The sequence below is a fragment of the Canis lupus genome, chromosome 4 (assembly GCF_048164855.1).
Source record: "Canis lupus baileyi chromosome 4, mCanLup2.hap1, whole genome shotgun sequence".
Taxonomy (NCBI): Eukaryota; Metazoa; Chordata; class Mammalia; order Carnivora; family Canidae; genus Canis; species Canis lupus.
The window spans coordinates 73,592,428-73,611,445 of record NC_132841.1 but is presented as its reverse complement, the minus strand read 5'-3'; the positions used below and the strand labels follow the sequence as shown (position 1 = coordinate 73,611,445).

Here is a 19,018-nt window from a genome sequence, read left to right as displayed (position 1 = left end):
GAAAAAAATCAATTATGTTAATTTGGTTGATAATGTTTTCTAAGTTTTGTATATCCTTAATGAATATCTTATCTATCAATTGAGATAAGGATATTTTGAATGATGTGCTAAAATCTCCAATGAAAATTTTATGTACTTTTAATTTTAATTGTATATAATTTTAATGTTTCTTAGTTCTGTCAGTTTTAGGTTCTGTTACTAGACAAATGAAAAATAAATTTAAGATACTAGAGTATGACTTGGCTTCTCTGAAAACGTCAGGATGGAAAAATAAGAAATTAAAACAAAGAATTCTGATAAAGGAAATTTGGTTATCTGTCTCAGAGAACATATGACTCACTTTTCCTCATATGGTACCAAGTTCTTTGTTTTGTTTTTAACTTGATTTCGTTTCAAACCTGATTGCTCTCTAAGACTAGAAATCTAAATGTTTTCCTGAGAAAGATGCAATCCATACATAAGACAAATCCTGTGGGCCTGGAACATAAGACACCATAAAAGAAGTCAGATCTGCTTCAACAGAAAAGACTTCAAATATTTTGCAGGAGAACTAAACTTTTGTGGTGGTATTTTTATTTGCCATAAATAACAAGAACTGAAAGAGCCTAAATCAACACACATTTGGAACCATGTTGGGGAAGTCATTTGAAGTTTCCAAAATGGCATTGCTGGCCAAGCTGTGGGCGGTTGGTAAGTCAGGTGTCTTGAACAAGAGTTAAAAGGAAACTAGAGATTTTGAGCTCTTAGAAGGGAGAAGAGGGTGGAAAGATGGAGAAAGTAGGAGATTTTGGGAAGGTGGTAACTGATGTTCTGGATCTTGAAGGACAAGTAGGATTGGCTGAGACGGGAAGTAGTCTTTTTTTTTTTTTTTGCAAAGGAAGGATGTAAAGGTGGGAAAGTTGGGACCTGGTAAAGAAATGTGAGCAAGCTGTGCAAAGGGAACTTTCAGCTTACAGTTAAGACCTGATTGAGGCTAGACTGTCAAGGACCTTCCACAGGGTCTCCATCCTCCAGGACAGTGGTTCCAAAAGTGTATCCAAAAAGAAGCTCCCATACTTACCCTTCCTATCAATGATTTATGATATTTTTTAAAGATTTATTTATTTGAGAGAGAGGGAGAGAGAGAGAGAGAGAGAGAGAGAATGAGCAGAGGGAGGAGCAGAAGGAGAGAATCCCCAAGTCAACTTCCTGCTGAGTGTGGAGCTGGATCAGGGACTCCATCCCAGGACCTCAAGATCATGACTTGAGCTGAAATCAAGAGTCAGAGGCTTAACCAACTGAGCCACCCAGGCGCCCCTCTGATATATTCTATCCAATTTTAAACTTCACATTTCATTTATAAAGAATTCTGGCACGGCCCACTGATGGAATTACATACATATCCTGTTAAGAGATCAAGACCCACAGTCGGTAAACACTGCTCTCATGAAATTCATGAACGTGTGTGAGTGGAGTAATAGAGTAGGGCTTCAGGAAAATGAACTGGACTGTTTGTAGAGGGTGACTAGAGGGGAGGAGACAGGGAAATGTAGCTTGGGTGGTTATTGTGGATACCGGGAAAAACAGTTGTTGAATTAATGAATATAAAGAGAGTAAGACCATTGCAAAACATGTTTTGACAGGGAATTAGAGAATGATCTAAGAGCGATGAGAGGGGAAATGAAGAAATGCATGCAAGACATACATGGAAGACCAAATAAGATTTTTAAAAAATCCATCAATGTATATGTACTTATGCATGTATAAGTATTGAATTAGTTATAAATAAAATCAGAGAAACTATATGAAATACTTGCCTTAAAAACTTTTTGAAGTAGTATAAGCAAATCTAAGCTACTCAAAACTAAGCTAACCAGTAATGCAATGGAAAAATTCATACTGCCTCAGGAGAAAAGGAAAGAAATATTGGTTTAGCATCTACTAAGAGCCAGGCATTAATATGTGCAGTTTCTTGCTTAATCCTCACAACCCTGTCAAACAAATATTGATGTCCTTATCCTACGAATAAGGAAACTGAGGCTCAGAGAGGTTTAGTTTTTTCTAAATCTGAAGCGTTAGAGCAAAAGCAGACATCCCGACCCAGGTGTGTCTGATTCTAAAGCTTAGGCTTTATTGGTATATTTCAATTATGAAAAAAAAATGTTACAATTATTTTTTAAAAGAATAAGGTGTATTTCATTTCAGTACACAGCACAACTTTTCAAACCAACTTGTAGGCTTAAAGAAACTCTTTATAATCTGCCTTTGACTATTTGTAGAGGAGAAACAAAGATTTATAATTTAAATGACAGGTAATCCTTCAAAAATAAATTTTTATTTAGTTTTTAAATTGCTGTGGTAGTTATAATTGGATGCAGGAGCCAAATATTCTAAAAACTTTAATTAAAAGATAATAGGAAAGCTATCTCAGGAACAGATGGGAAATTGTTCTTGTCTTTAATCATTCTCTTCTCCAACTGATTCCACATGGGGAACAAACAAATTATTTATCATATTAACACAAAATACCAACATGAGAGGTGCTAGAAACTTTACCCAGAGCTTGGATTTCAATGGAAAGGCAAGAGATTAAATGTTAAACATGGGCTAAAAACTGAAGTAGCAATTTCAAGGGAAAAAAATGAATAGCAAAAGGCAAATTGTAATTAACTGCTCAAATTTTTATTAATATCTTAATGTCAGGTCATTTTCAAGTTGGATGCTTTAGGAACTAAGGAAAATATCATGTTCTTTTTGAGAAATGAAGAACTTTGCCTTTTATTTTGTAAAATGTCTTCATGTATCTAACTTTTTTTAAAAAAATATTTTATTTATTCATGAGAGACACACAGAGAGAGAGGCAGAGACACAGGCAGAGGGAGAAGCAGGCTCCATGCAGGGAGCCCGAAACAGGACTTAATCCTGGGACCTCGGGATCATGCCCCAGGCTGAAGGCAGGTGCTAAACCACTGAGCCACCCAGGGATCCCCTCTAACTTTTATATAGAAACTTAATTTCCTAAAGATCACATGGGCAGTTTGTTGTTTGGTTCTGGGTTCCAACGACAAACACTATGAATAACCCTTTGAAACAAACAAACAAACAACAACTGAACAGTTCAGTTCCTATGGACAAGCAAAGAGATATTTTGCTTTGATGTTGGGGACACACCCCTATCTGTAGATGGTGTACCAGCTCAGGCATTTTCTTCTGGTGTAGCTGCAGAGTTTGATGAACCACAACCTACATCTTTTCTCAAAAGCAATTTTCTCAGCAATCCAGAAGACATTGGTTTCTATACCCCAGGTCCCACAGACTGAAATTAAAGCTTGGAATCTCTTACTAAATGTAGCACTAGTCATCAATTTAAATGGGGCTCCTGGGTGGCTCAGTCGGTGAAGTGTGATGACTCAAACGTGTTCCATTGTTTTGACAGTCATGTCTGCTGATTTGGGTGTGAGGAAACTCATGGGGTGGCTGATTTACAAAATTAATTGAATGGTGCTAAACTTTTAGCCAATCAGGACACACATATCAATTTTAGATTAATCTTAAAAGACGTTTATTCTTGTAGGATATCACTGTGATTGTGCATACAGCTCAAAAGAATCATAATTTGCTGTATCCAGACCTTTGAGGGGAAATTCTTTGTATTTTTGACATACATAAAAACACTGTCATGCATTATTTATCATACATATAAGATTAAGTATAAGTAATTACAAATGCATCTAATTTTTTCTATAACTCCATCTGAACTTTTAGAAATCGTTAAAGAAAAATATTTCTGTCCTTTGTTAAAGATGGTAAGGAAGACTTTATTCACCCAATGGTTGCAATGGGGTTTTACAGCAGGGGAGAGAGTTGGGCCTCCATTCTGAAGACAATAAGGAAAGTGGGAATTGACAGCCAAGGAACAGGGCTAGTGTTGGAACAATGGAAATTCTGAGGGACATTTGATATGTCATTTGATATGTCTCGCCTTAGAGCTATCCAAATTCGGAAGATCAGATGTTTCTAGAAGCCTCTATAGCAAGGGGAATATATATAAGAAAGCTTTATCCATTGGATACATATCATCCCTGAAAAGGCTTCTAAAGGGCACATATGTGCCTAGAAATTGCTGCTGAGGCACTTCTGTTTCTTGTCATCCTGGTAGTATACTTCTTCATTTATTTCTTTGAGAGAGAGAGAGAGAGAGAGAGAGAGAGAGGGCACATGCAAAGTGGGAGGGTGGGTAGGGACAGAAGGAGAGAGAGAATCTTAAGCAGGCTCCATGCCCAGGGTGGAGCCCAACTTGGGGCTCGATCTCATGACCATTATTGGAGGGAATTTTTCTTTTTTTTTAAGATTTTATTTTTACATATCCATTCATGAGAGACACACACAGAGAGAGGCAGAGACACTGGCGAAGGGAGAAGCAGGCTCCTTGCGGAGAGCCTGTTGGGGGGACTCATTCCAAGGTCCCCGGGCTCAAGACCAAGACTCTCAACCACTGAGCCACTCAGGCAACCCGGATGGAAAATTTCTAAATGGAAACATCAGGGCTACGGGGATACTGGCTAAACCGACCTGAAGGATTCTTGCAGAAGGCAGGCCAGGGGGAGCAGAGGTCAAGGGTACAGGGATGTGGAGTTGGATCCATGGGCGGAGGAGGTTTCCCCTTAAACAGCCCCAGCAGGATTCTTGCTAAAACTGGAGTCTAGGTAAAACTGGAGCTAGGTAAGGACTGAGCTCAAGTTCTGCTTCTCCAGGAGAAGAGGACTCAAAGGAGCCTCACTGGGCTTTGCACAAGGCTTTGTCAAGCTACATTTAAAAATAATCACCTGGAAGGAAAACCTGACCGGAACACAAAGCTCATTAAATAGTCCCCTCTCAGCACAACGTGGAGACAGGGGCCACCCTCACTGCAGCTGGGCCACCGCTCACAAGGACAGCGCCTGAATGCCTGCGGGCACTGCAAGGGGCCACGCAAGGCCGCCCCTGGAACCAGCTCTCTTTAGAAGAAAAGCAGGAAGGAAGAGAGTTCCCCTGCGGTCAAGACTCCTGCTCGCTTTCCTCCTGCTCATGCACGAAGCCCGCGCTCAGGCCGCGGCCTCGGGGCTCAGGGGCTCCGGGGCTCGCCCCCCCCCCCAACCCCGCCCCCGGGAGGCCCCGCGCCTGCGCACGTCCCCGCCTCACCCGCCGGCAGGGGGCGGGCCGCGGCTTTCCGTGCTCCGCGGCGGGGCTCCCGGGGCCCCTCTTGCCCCCGCCTTTGCCCCCAGGCTCCCGCCTGGATACGCTTCCTTAGCAACCGGTTGCCCTGGGCAACCGGAGGACGCGGGGCCGTCGGCCGGGTTTCCCGCGCGTTCCTACGCCGGCTCCCGGGGAGGCGCGGGCCGGGCCATGTCGGAGATTCTGTGCCAGTGGCTCAACCAGGAGGTGAAGGTGTCCCGGACCGTGAGTGAGTGACCCGGCCCGCGGCCCCGGGGGCGCAGAGCCCCGAGCGCGGGTGGCGAGGGCAGGTGGCGGGAAGGCGACCCCGGCCCGCGGCCCCAGCCTCTGACCTACTGTGCGGCCCTAAGCAAGCCGAGGGGTTAGGGAGCGGAGTTTGCCGGACCCCGCGGTGCGGTCCTCACAGTATTCCCTTCCCACCTTAGAAGCGTGGTCTTGGCGGGATGAGCCCTGGGGGGTTATGCTCTATGTTGGCAAATTGGACTCCAATAATAAAAAAAAAAATTAAAAAAAAAAAAGCATGGTGGGTTTGCAGGCCAAGGAGCTCTGAAGCCTTAAAGTCAGCTAGGGCACGACTGGGTATGCGGCCAGGGACGAATTCCAGCACCTTCTGCGGGGGGGTGGGGGGTGGGGGTGGGGAGGGTCTTTCCTGCAGCATAAAATAGATCGGTTCGTACTTTCCCTACCTAACGACCTTGGAGGGGGAGGGGGAGCAAGTTAATGCAGAGTAGGTTAACATTTACCAATTGTAGCAGTTGTAGCTCAGAATTTACAAACATTAGCTATTTCCGACCACTCTTGACTCTTGGCTAAAGCTGACCTTTAGTCCCTAATCCGATTTTATCCCAGCCGTGAAGTAGCCATCCGAAGTTTCCGACTCCCACAACCGCAGGGGCAATTGTACGTGCTGGCGATTCCTAGGACAGCCAAGTGATTCCAACAGAGCACTCTCCTCCAGCTCCGCTTCTTTCTGTGGTTTCTTGAGCACTTCGTTTTCCAGCTGGTATGGCTTTTGCTCAAGGCAAGAGGTTTTTCAGCCCAAATCATTTCAGTCTGTTTTCGCAGAAGCACCCTTGCATAATGCCAAGTTGCTACCAGAAGGACAATAGTGCCAACCCGACCTCAGGTCAGCCGTGGATTTGCTAGACCAGTCGTGTTTCTGAAGCAGCAAGATGTTCATTCATTATCAGCATTACGCTCTTTATTGTTGGAGCACCTCCAGTTGCATTTCCTGAGGCATAAACCCTAGACTCTTTGCCAAACCATACTCCACACGCTCCCTGGGAACTGCCATATATTCTTTCATATAATTCTATGATCATCCCATTTTGTCCCTGTTTCTCACCTAAAATATCCCGATCAGCGTTTCAGCACGATGTTTAGCATTTCTTTAATTCCTTTTTTTAAAAATTCCTTTTTTACCATAGTAGCCAAAGTGCAATATAATTTTAAGTTATGCTCTTCCAAAGAAAAACAGTTACAGATTGCTGAGTTTAATTTGGTTCATTTACTTGATTAGCAATACCCACACCCTTTGGTCAAGTCCCTAAGACTCTATTGCATATTGAAACACTTTTGAAAAAAGTAAATAAAATTAATAAGAAACATAACACCAGTACTATGCCATTATAATTGTAATAGTTGTAATTATAATTTTAACCAGTCTTGTGGAATTCGGGTTTTGAGAGGAAGTATTAACTCTTTCTGTAAAGATTGAAAGACTGGAGACATTTTAAGTATGAATTTTAACGACATAAACTATGAATGGAGAATTCCCATGTCTGCTTCCCTGAAGCTGTTAGCAGAGATGGCTGCAATATTCTGCATCCCATTCATTTGGAATACATATTTATTTCTTGACCCTACCAGCTTACTGGAGTTGGAAGAGATAGTCCCTGATGTAACCACATCCATATTGTGAAAGGCCTTTCAGGTTATAGGAAACACACTCAAATGTGTTTGGAAACAAGCAAGGATCTGTGTGCCTGAGGAAGCACATAGCCAATTGTTGATTCTGGTCATTAGCTAAGACATTTTGTGGTGTGTAGTGGAAGGCTTGGAATGGCTTATAGGAACTATAGTGGAAGGACTGTAAGTGACTACAACCTCTAGAGAATGATCTTGGGCAATTTATTTACCTAAATTTCATGATACTCAAAATGGGAGTAATCATAATAGTTCATTGAGTTGTGTCAAGATTAAATGAGATAATAAATGTAAAGCATTTAGAATAATGCTTCGTACATAATAAATGCTAAACCTCAGTTTTCAGAAACTGTCATACTACAATAAAATCACCAATATATCGGGATATTTGAACAAGGACGTTTATTGCTACATGAATTGTAAGGACAAAATCAAAAAATGGAAAACAATCTGAATATCTTTCAATAGTGGCATACTTGGATAAATGATGCTGTATTCATGCCGTGGATTGTTATGCAGTTATTAGAAAGAATGAGTTAATGCTATAACTTTTGACCTACAGGATATTCATGTTCTTTGTCAAGTAAAAAATAAAAGTTACAGTTTATTGTGATGAGTATAATTCCATTTTTGTACCAACTAGGAAATACACATACACTCAGACACATACACTCAGACACAAAAACACATTGATCTATCTGTTTATATTAGTACAGAGAAATATGTGAAGGGTCATATACTGGACTATTGACATATACATGAATCTTCATATTGTTTGTTTTTGTAAGCATAGGGAAAAGTGAAAAAAGATATAAACTAGTGTATTGATATTGATTACTTTGGGTAAGAAGAGGATTGCTGGCTTTTCTTTATACATTGGTGCTGCTTGGCTTGTTGCTTGTATTGCCTTCCTAATTTGAAAGGAAAATTCAACATAGGATTGCAAATAGAAAATCAAAAAAGATCAAACTTCATATGACAAAACAGGAGAAAAGGATGCTTACCATCTTTTAATTGAAATTAGTAAGCATCTTATAATGAAGTATTAGGGAGGATTACATAAGAATTATTTTCTTAGATGAATTTTGTAGATGAAAAATAGTAAATAATAATAAATAAAAAATTTTATTAGACACTTAGGCACTTATACTAGTGCTAAGCCCTTTATGGGTTTTTATTTGTTTGTTTTTGAATTCTAAAAAAAGGCCCTAGAGGCATTGTCCTAGCTGTAAAGATTAGTAAAAGAAGCTGACATGCTTGGTTATTTGTTCAGGCTCACAACACTAGTGGATCCTAGAGCTAGAATTTGACTTATGCTCTTAGGCACCATGTTGTATACTGCAATTTATAGTGAGGGAATATATTTTTTTAAAAACTCAACTCTCTCAATTATATTCATCTGAGCTCATTTTATAAGGATTACTGTTTAGTTTGAAGTTATAAGAAGTGCACAAATTCAACCACCCAGGCATGTTGTAACCTAATTCCTAGATGGTAAATGGCAAAGATGGATTTATTGGTGTTTGTCTCAAAATGGTTCAGTCCTGTACTGCTTGCTAGGACGAAGAAAACAATGAGAATGCTAGGTGAGTGCATTTACACTGTCTTGATGAGGCCGAATAATTGTTCAGTCATTGGCAAGGCAGCTAAAGCCGATTGATTTCTGCATTATTCTGAACAGTAGTAGTCAATTTGGATAAAGCATGCTATATTGAATTTCATGTTGCCTGGACTATCCTGAATATCAGCAGTAAAGAAAATAAATTCCAATGATCCTCAATTGAGAACCATCTCCCTCCACTTAATGAGGTTTCTGGGAGTCACCCGAGAGTTGATTAGTCTCAACATATGAAGATTCAAAGCTTTGTTAGCAAAGCTAAGGATCTCCAGTGAGTTTAATTTAACTAGACCATATCTTCTAGAGAATAATGCTTATTAGATGTATATGATAATGTCTTAGAATACAAAAAGTTGCTCAACACAAAATTACATCTGAAATTCAAGCAGTTTTTTTCAAGTAGTTGTTTCTATAATGAAAAATAAGTAATAAAGACTAATGTTACTAAAAGATTTGTTGTAAAATTCTTCAGGAACTCCTAGTTATTTTCAGAAATAAGAATTGCTTCTGTTTTATGAACCTCCTTAATGAATTTACTACATAAGGAAACTAGCTTTGGAATGTCATAACTGAACATTCTCCTAAGTGAGTGGAAACTTGTATTCTCTGTGTTGTCCAGATCAGATCTTTTGTAAACATGGGTATATACAAGATAGTCCATATTCTTTTGGATCCTGGATTAGGATATATTGAAAATTGTAAGTATTGAAAATTGTAAGTTGTTTCAATGATCTCAGGGTCCTGGAATCCAGCCCCACATCAGGACCCACTGCTCAATGGGGAGTCTGCTTCTCCCTCTCCCTCTGCTGCTCCCCTTGCTTGTACTCTTTTGCTTGCTCTCTCTCTGGCAAATAAATTAAGAAAATATTTTAAAAATAATCCTAAACGTTGTTATCAATAGTGACAGAGGTGTAATAAAGAGAAAATTGGATTTGGGACAGTTAAGTTTCTCTATCAATTTTGTAGCATCTGAAATATAAATAATTCTCTCTAGGTCCGCATTTCATGCCCAGAGAAGTAAGAATAATAATGGTTCTACTTCCAGTTATGGAGTAAATGAGTCATGGGATGAAAGGTACACCATAGGGAAAATAGTCAATAGAATTTAATAGTGTTGTGTGGTGACAGATGGTAACTATACTTGGGATGAGTACAGCGTAAGATACAGAGTTGTCAGATCATTATGTTGTGCACCTGAAACTAATGTAACATTGTGTGTCAACTATACTTCAGTTGAAAAATGGTAAAAAAAAAATTCTTTATATTTGGGAGGATATGAAATGAGATTGGAAATGGAAAACACCTACCACAATGCCTAACATCTATACTAGATCTAGATACTCAATAAATATTATTTCAACATTTTTTCTGCCTCTTATTTAGGATAATGACTACTATCATGCCTATCCTGTAAGAGGCATGTTGTAGCTACTTGTTTATTACATGAGAGTATGCCAGTGAGGCAAAAGTAAAGTATTATTTTAGGTTGAATCTTATGAATTTGTTCATCTTGAGAAGGTCACCCTGGGTAATTTGATCCTCATCTTTGTGATTTCAGAAGTTCTGTTTTATTACTTTGAGCAGTTTTTTAGAAATTGTTTCATACTAACTGAGATTACATTTTGATTTTATAAATCAAGGTACCAGTTTACCAGTTTATCCTGAAGAAAAAGAGCAAAATGACTTATACTGGCAATTGTACATGATGCATCATTTTGATGGGCTGATACACGCAGATGAAGATCAAATTTATAAGTCAGATTTCTCATTGATAATCAGAAATTAGACATTACCAAAATAACCTTCAAGTCAAACTAATATTTGATATGTTTTACTTCTCTGATCTAGAGATTTTATCTGTAACTGTGTTAGGTTCAGTTAAATTCTCTCCTCTTCCTCTTCCACAAGTACATGGATAAACCATATTGTCCAATGATATTTTCCAGTGCTGTTACAACTACAAAAAATTTTAAAGTTACAATATTTGTGTACTCTTCTATTATTACAGCAAATCTCTATTCTGAATAAGGTTAATTAATGTATCCAAGATTATTGTCTACCTGAAGTGTAAAGAATTTAAATAGGTAAATTGTGAGTTTTAAGAAATAATCTATGTTCTTTATTAATTTTGTCTTATAAGCAAGTTTCCATAGGTGGCTAATTTTATCCCTTTTTTTTTTTTTTTTTTAAAGATTTTATTCATTTACTTATTTGACAGAGAGGGCGCAAAGGAGAGCAAACACAAGCAGGGGAGCGGCAGGCAGAGGGAGAAGCAGGCTCCCCGCTGAGCAGGAAGCCCAATGTGGGGCTTGATCCTAGGACCCTGGGATCATGACCTGAACCAAAGGCAGATTGCTCAACTGACTGAGCCTCCCAGGCGCCCCTAATTATATCCTTTTATATTAAATCTCACTAGTTTTTTAGAGAGTTATATTTTCTATTTGTCCCAAATTTTAGAGACATTCTTTATTTGGGCCCTCTTGTGCACTAACTGTACTTTGTTGATTAGGTCAACATCAAACATTAACATTAGGTCAGCATCAAATTTTGTTTTGAGAAACACAACAGAGATTTTTAAATATCTTATTGGATATTTATTTTCATACAATATTTTATAATGCATTGTGGTGACCTTTTACTGGCCTGTGACCTTAACCATATCATAGACTCATAACTTTAGATATGAAAAAGAATCTTAGATATCAGTTAATTCTTTTTTGGCATATGGGGGTCATTAAATCATTTATTCAGAGGTTTGTTTAGGGTTTTACAGCTGTTTAGGTTTTACAGCTGTTTAGGTTTTACAGTGGCAACTTACCAGTAGATTCTAAGTCTGCTCACTTTTACTTCATTCCTCTATTTTTTTTTTTTTTAAACTTCATTCCTCTTTTAACCTAGTGTCATTAAACCACACATTTTCCTTATACTCCTTCCCTTCCCTTCCCTCAGGGTCCTTAGGAAATATATTGTTTCTCATAATGCAACGGATTTTGGCATTTTCTGGCCAGCTCAGCAGCATTTTCCTTGATGAAAATTTGGCTTCCGTTGCCTAGAAATTGAGGCATCCAATCTGATAGCTGAAGGCTTTTGTGTAAATCAATGTCAAAAATGTGAAGACATGAAGTCCCAAGAAAAGAATGCCACCCAATGTTTTAACCATCAGAGAAATTTAGAACGATCTGGAGATTTTGTTTCAGATAGTAAATCTTGAGAATTATGATAGGGTCTTCAAAGAAGAGGGTTGATCATCCTCTTGTTATCCTGGAAGAAAATAAATTGTCAATGTCCTCCAGCCAGAGATCATAGGATTACACACCCGTAGTTGAATAATAAATAATACTTTACTTTTGCCTCACTGGTATACTCTCATGTAATAAACAAGTAGCTACAACATGCCTCTTATAGGATAGGCATGATAGTAGGCATTATCCTAAATAAGAGACAGAAAAAAGTTGTCCTTATTAACTCATGTCCAACAAGAGAAAACATGCCATGGGGAATTGTGGGTCATTCAGTAAGAGGGTGTTAAAAAGGACTTAAACATCTGGGTTTGTGTTAGGTGTTTTTTGAAGAGGGTTTGAGGAAGCAGTGCTTTGCTCTGAACTGGACCATGCCAAGAAGCATAGGGAACTCTATGACTGGGTATCTTAATAAATCTTATCTAGGAAGTAGACAGAATGAGACAAAGCCATAATTGGTTAAAAAAAAAAAAAGCAGCAAACACTTATATTGACCACAATAGGGCATTTTTGGTCATTTTTGTGTTTTGGACAGTACTGTTTTGGTCTGAATACAGACATGATTACAGAGGAATTTTGTTTTTGTCTTGGTTTGTCAGGGTCACAGAGTGGCCTTGTCTGGTGTTGGTGTGCTATGAAATTGATTATGTTCAGCAGGAGAATGCCAAGGCCTAGTTGTGAGTGCTGGGCCAACTCCTGGGAACACCAAGGCCTGATGGGGCCAGGTCAGTGCCAAGCCCTCAGCAGCTGCTTTTCTTTCTCTCAAATGGAAGTAAATTTGCTTGGCTTTTCAAATGTGGTTGATAACACAGACTAGATCTTTGCTTTTCTAGTAAAAGAACAGTGAAGACCACTAAGCACAGAATCTATAGGTATACAGACCCTTATTTACGTTTCCGAAATTCAAGTATCTCTTTATTCATTTGGTGGCAAAACTTAACCAGAAATGCTGTCATGCTTTGTTTAGTCTTTATTTCTCCAATTGAAATGTTTTGCTGTAGAAATCAACTGTGTTTGATTACATACATGTGCTTCTGGTGGGAGTATTATACCTTTTTTGGACCTGATGGGCGGGGGGGTGTCTGTATTTGAATTTAAAGACAGTGTCTGATATTTGCCAAGTATTGAATTACTTTTAAAATAAGGGCATTAGTACTATGGTCATTGAGCTTATGGATTGTGTAATTAATATGACCTGTTATTTTAAATTAGGAAGCAGTGATAATAACAAAAATTGTCACTGATCACTTAACTATATGCCAGGAATTATGCTAAACATTTACATGCAGTATCTCCTTTACTTCTCAAACTAACTCTTTTGAGGTAGAACCTGTCACTCTCCCTCTTTTCAAGACTAGAAACTGAGACTTATATAATTGCCCAGAGTTCAGTGGCTTGTAAATGGACAAGGAATCTAACCCAGAGAATCTTTCTCCAGAGCTTGCGGTATCCTCATTTCCATTGTGGAATACGAGCAGCTTATCTCCTTTATGTGCTTTCTCCAGCTGGTTCAGGGTCATTTTGGTGGGAAGCACATGGGTCATTTCATCTGTTGTATCCTGCTTATCTGGACCTTCCAGAAATGCCCACATCAAAGATTGCAGCAAAAGAACACATAGTGATAGGAATCAGGCGTGTTGCATGGAAAATTGGAGGCGAAGTTGAGTTGTTGTTGAATGACCTGGTCCCAGATGTAAATTACTTTAGAGCTCAGGATGAAGAATATCACTGGGCTCCCACGGTTTAATTATTTATTGTATTATTCATTGATCTTGTCCTAAAGTCAGCCCACCTCTTCTTTCCTGCAGGAAAAGAAGATGGCTTCTATAAGGTGGCCATCATGAAATTAGTCATGGTATCCAGAAACATTTAGTAGGAAGACAAATATAACAAACCAAGGGGCAAAAATAAGCTTTCCTTTGCTTTTTCCTCTTTTCCCTTGTTGTTTCCTTTCCCCACACCCCTTCTCCTTTCTCTTTTTCTTTCTCTCTCTCTCTGGCTTCCTCTCTGTCTTCTCATACTTTTCAATCTGTACGTTCCTGGCTAATATATGCTGTCTTCATCATCTTATTTCTGTCTAATTTCTTGCACATAGTCTTTTTTTTTTCCTTTCTTTTTTTCTACATGTTTTCTCATTTGCTCTCATTCTTCACTCACTGTTCTCTTTTCTGCTTATGCAGCATACAGGAAATCTGAAGTGTCCTATGCATACGAAACTGCAGACATGATTTTGTACTTGTTTATTTGTAGTAAACTATTTGACAATGAAATAAGTGTTTGCTGTTCTTCGACCATTATATCCGTAAATGCCTCTATTTTGCTCATATCAGAATTGCCTTATTAATATGTCATACATTTCAAAGGAAGTGGATTATAATTTTATTTTTCTGTGGCCTTTGTGTAATAAACAGTTTACTAAAGGTCATTTGCCTACTACATCGAGGGCGACAGAGCAGGATACAGATATTCCCTGGTTATTCACCGGCTAGACTTCAGGTATTCAGTCAAAGGAACAGCAGATCCAGTGCAAAATCCAGAGGGAGGGAGAGAGGAATGGAACTACCTGAAGGTGACAGAGCAACAGCTTCAGAATTCAGAACAGTAGTCTTTAGACTATTAATAGATATCCATAGTCTGACAATGGCTGTATGTCAAATGGCTCCTGAGAAAGATAAGAGGAAAATAAGGATGAGGTAGGGAAGAGAGAAGGGGGAAAAATCCAGAAAGAAGGAAGCAAAGATAGAAGAGGTGCAAGATGTAGCCAGAGCTGTCCATATGGCACAGTAGGGACAATGATGGCAGCCAAGATCAGGTAGCAAAAAAAAAAAAAAAAAAAGACCAGGTAGCAGCATTGGTGGCCAACAGTGTCAGGTCTTTAAGGAAAGGAGGGAGCAGAAATGACTCAGGAGGAGAAGATAGCACACCTCTAACCTTAGGATGTGGAAAGAGCCATTTGGATTCCAGTTGCTTCAAATACTATTACTGTATGATGCCGGGAAACACAGTCAACAGATTGTGATGCCGGATGGTTCTGGAGTTCGCCCTAAGTGAATAGAATCAGTGGGCATAGTTGACATAATTTTTAACTACTTTTATTATATATTGATTCAACCTAAGAATTGAGGTATTATTAAGAGTATAAAATATTTTGAGAACAAATATCAGGAGAGCTTTGGCAAAATTGTGAGCTGTGTCAGCTATACAAGAGTTGTATTCTTATGATAACATGTAGTATGTAGTGTGCTGAGTAAGGTCTCTGGGCAACAGTGGCCTTGTGGCGACTCACCTCACCCCACCACGCTACCATAGCAACCACACACTAAGTACCATTTTTAAAAATATGTTGTTTATTTATTAATGAGAGACACAGAGAGAGAGGCAGAGACATAGGCAGAGGGAGAAGCAGGCCCCCCACAGGGAGCCCGATGTGGGACTGGATCCCAGGACCCTGGGGTCACTACCTGAGCTGAAGGCAGACGCTCAACCACTGGGCCACGCAGGAATCCCCCAAGTACCATTACTACAAATCAGGAAGAAACGTTATATCCTTGTAATCAAGTAGCTACCTTATTACTGATCAAATAGATAAAAGAGGACAATCTGGTGTCAATAAGCTTGCTATACCTCAGTGATATATAGTGTTTGGGCTGCTGTTATCTAAAGGACCCTGATAGGAACATGTTGAAGGTTTTGGGAAGATTTTGAAATCATTTGAGAGATGATAGCTTTGTCCTATGACAACATTTATTTTGTCTATCAATTTTGCATATCATCCTTGAATACCATGTAACCTGATATCCTTCATTTTGTAAAAAAAATATGTGACCCACCAATAAGGACATTTTTTAAAAAAGCAAACTTTATTAACACAATTTTTTTTCCTGCACCTATTATTATGTGCTTACTCTGTGGCAGGCATGCTACCAAGCAATTCTCATACACTCCTCTAATGTTTACAAAAGCTCTTCAAGAGAGATATAGATATGGTTATCTATCTAGAAATGAGGCATTGGGAACTCAGGGAGGGTAAGCAGCTTGCCAGAGGTTGCACAGCTAGTAAGGGGCAGAGGCAAGATTCCAATGCAGATGTCCCTGGCTCCAAACTTTGTTTTCTTCTGAGCTATCTCTGTCATTGTGTGGGACAACAACTGGACCAGAGTGACCTCCAGAACTACCAAGGAAAAGCTTGATGATGCTTATTAGGCTTTATTTGAGAAGGTGTAGATAGATGATTTTTGTAAACTTTCCATTTTAAAAAGGTTAACATTAAGTCTTAAAGTTTACTAACTTTAAGACTTAAGATTGCACCTCTCTTGGCTAGAATATGTTATCATCATCCATAGACTGCCTTGATAACTAAGGTATTAAAGTGTAATTCTGTAAAATAAATTGAAGGCTTTTTTTTAGATCTAAGGTTGAAATAAATTTTATTGCTGTGCTTTAATTTAATCAAAAGTTGTGTTTTCTTTCAACATTTCATATATCTTCAATTATTGATTTATATTTACTTAAGAATCTTTATAAGGCATGATCTGTTAAGCTCCAATCTTTTTATGTGATTATTAAAAGATGTTTCTAGAAATATTTTCATGGCATTTTGAGTTCAAGTCAAGTTCTGGAGTTTTGCTCTATGTATACATAATGAAAATAATTATGCTCTCTATGGAACATTATAATTTACTTTTTTTATCTTTATGTTTCAAAATTCAGGTCCCAAGTCATTTGCAAAGGCATTTTCCAGTGGCTATCTAATTGGAGAAATTCTGCACAAGTTTGAACTTCAGGGTGATTTTTCGGAATTTTCAGAAAGCAGGTTAGTGAGATAAGTTCTTTCCTACTAAGGGTCAATGCCTTTGGCATCTGGATGGCTTTAGCTCCCAAAGTTAACTTTAAAGGATAGTGAGCCACAAGATTCTTTCCAAACCTGAACCAGCCAACCATACCATTGACATGGACATCACCTGTACTTGCTTCATTGTCCCAGGAGAACAAAGGAGAGAAACTGATATGGCTGTAGCAAGACCTCCTCTCTAGATGGGACCCATTGTTATATCTCCTATATTTCTGAAATCTTAGGCCAAATCACTTATTATTTTGTTAATTGGTTCTTCTTTCTTTTAAGAGAAATGAAGCAACTTATAGTATCCTGGCCAAAGAAAACCCTGTAATATTTTTTGTTTATAGCAGCTACATTGAGATCTAATTCACCAATTGCAATTGACCAGCTTAAAGCACACAATTCAGTGGTGGTAAGCATATTTACATATTCAGTATATTCACAACCATCACCACTAACCACCCGGCCGCTGGTACCCACTAATCTATTTTCTGTCTCTGTGGATTTGCCTATTATACACATTTCGTATCAATGGGATCTTACACGATGTGTATTTTGTGTTGGCTCCTTCCACTTAGGATAATGTTTTCAAGGTGTATCTGTATTATAGCATGTATTGGTGCCACTTTTTAAAGATTTTGTTTATTTATTAATGAGAGACACACACAGAGAGAGGCAGAGACATAGGCAGAGGAGAAGCAGGCCTCCTCTGGGGAGCCTGATGTGGGACTCAATCCCAGGACTCTGGGATCACGCTCTGAGCCAAAGGCAGACGCTCAACCACTGAGCCACCCAGATGCCTTGCTTCTGAATTTCTATTTATTTGCTGAGTAATTTCTATTGGATATACCACATTTCATTTACCAATTTACTAATTTGTGGATAGTTATTGGTTATTGTGAACAGTGCTATGGGCATTGTGTTTTTACATGGAAATGTTTTCATTCCTCTTGGGTATAGACCTAGGAGTGTAATTGTTGGGTTGCATGATCTGTGTTTACAATTTTGAGGAACACCCAAATGGCTTTCCAAAGTGCCCATATCATTTATTTCATGCTAGTAATGTATGAAGGTTACCATTTTTCTACATCCTCATCAATATTTGTTATTGTCTTTTGATTATAGTTGCCTAGTCAGTATGAAGCAGTATCTCTTGGGATTTGGTTTGCATTTCCCTAATGAGTAATGATAGTGAGCATCTTTTCATGTGCTTATTAGTCGTTTGTATAGCTTCACTCGCGAAATGTTGTGCAATCCTTTCCTATTTTATTTTTAAAGCAGTTTCAGATTGCCCAGAGATTTCCTTTTAACCCCTTGCCCTGACACATTCATAGCCCCCTGCATTATCTACTCCCTGACCAGAGTGGTGCATTTGTTACTTTGGTGAACATGATATATAATGATACATGTTGACTCAAAGTATATAGTTTACATTAGGGCTCATTTTTGGGATTGTGCGTTCTATGGGTTTGGACAACTGTAGAATGACTTGTATCTACCATTATAGTATCATACATAGTATTTTCACTGCCTTAAATCCTCTATGCTCCACCAATTCATCCTCCCTTACCCCAACCCTGGCAACCACTGATTTTTTTCTATCTTTGTTGTTTTGCCTTTTCTAGAATCTCATATAGTTGGAACTTTTGGCTTCTTTCACTTAGAAATAATGTATTTAAATTTCTTCCATGTCTTTTCATGGCTTGGTAGCTCATTTCTTTTTAGCACTGAATAATATTTCAATGTCTGGTTTATTACCTGCTGATGGACATCTTGGTTGCTTCCAGGTTTTAGCAATTATAAATAAAGCTGCTGTAAACATCCACATGCAGGTTTTGTGTGGACATAAAATTTCAACTCCTTTGCATAAATTTCAACTCCTTTGCCTCCTTTGATCTGGGGGCGTGATTGTTGGATCATACGGTAATAGTATTTTAAGTTTGAAACCACCAAATTGGCTTCCAAAGTGGCTATACCATTTTGCATTCCTCCCAGCAATGAATGAGAGTTCTTGTTACTTCACATCCTCACCAGCATTTAATGTTGTCAGTGTTTTAGATTTTGGCCATCCTAGTAGGAGTTGTTTTAAATGACAGTTCTTGAAAGTTGCAGAATATGTTTGCATGTGCATTCTTTGTGCTCCAAAGATTGTCCCTGGCCCATAGCTGACCGCAATTATGTTTCTCTACAGAATAAATGAATGAT

The 19,018-nt window shown here is 38.7% G+C and overlaps 1 protein-coding gene across 6 annotated transcripts in view; it reads left to right on the top strand.

Moving 5' to 3' along the window:
• The first annotated feature begins 464 nt into the window (after positions 1-464).
• SPEF2 (sperm flagellar 2) overlaps positions 465-19,018 on the top strand; it is a 172,148-nt gene continuing 153,594 nt past the window's right edge. The window contains exons 1-3 of one of the 6 annotated variants that reach the window (XM_072824914.1): positions 5,354-5,422; positions 9,732-9,812; positions 16,687-16,789. In XM_072824914.1, coding sequence (XP_072681015.1) covers positions 9,794-9,812; positions 16,687-16,789 — 122 coding nt within the window. In that variant the 5' untranslated portion in view covers positions 5,354-5,422; positions 9,732-9,793. Of the gene's footprint in view, positions 691-5,248; positions 5,423-6,023; positions 6,197-9,731; positions 9,813-16,686; positions 16,790-19,018 lie in introns of those variants that run through there. The other 5 variants (XM_072824916.1, XM_072824912.1, XM_072824913.1 and 2 more) reach the window with 5 other exon arrangements.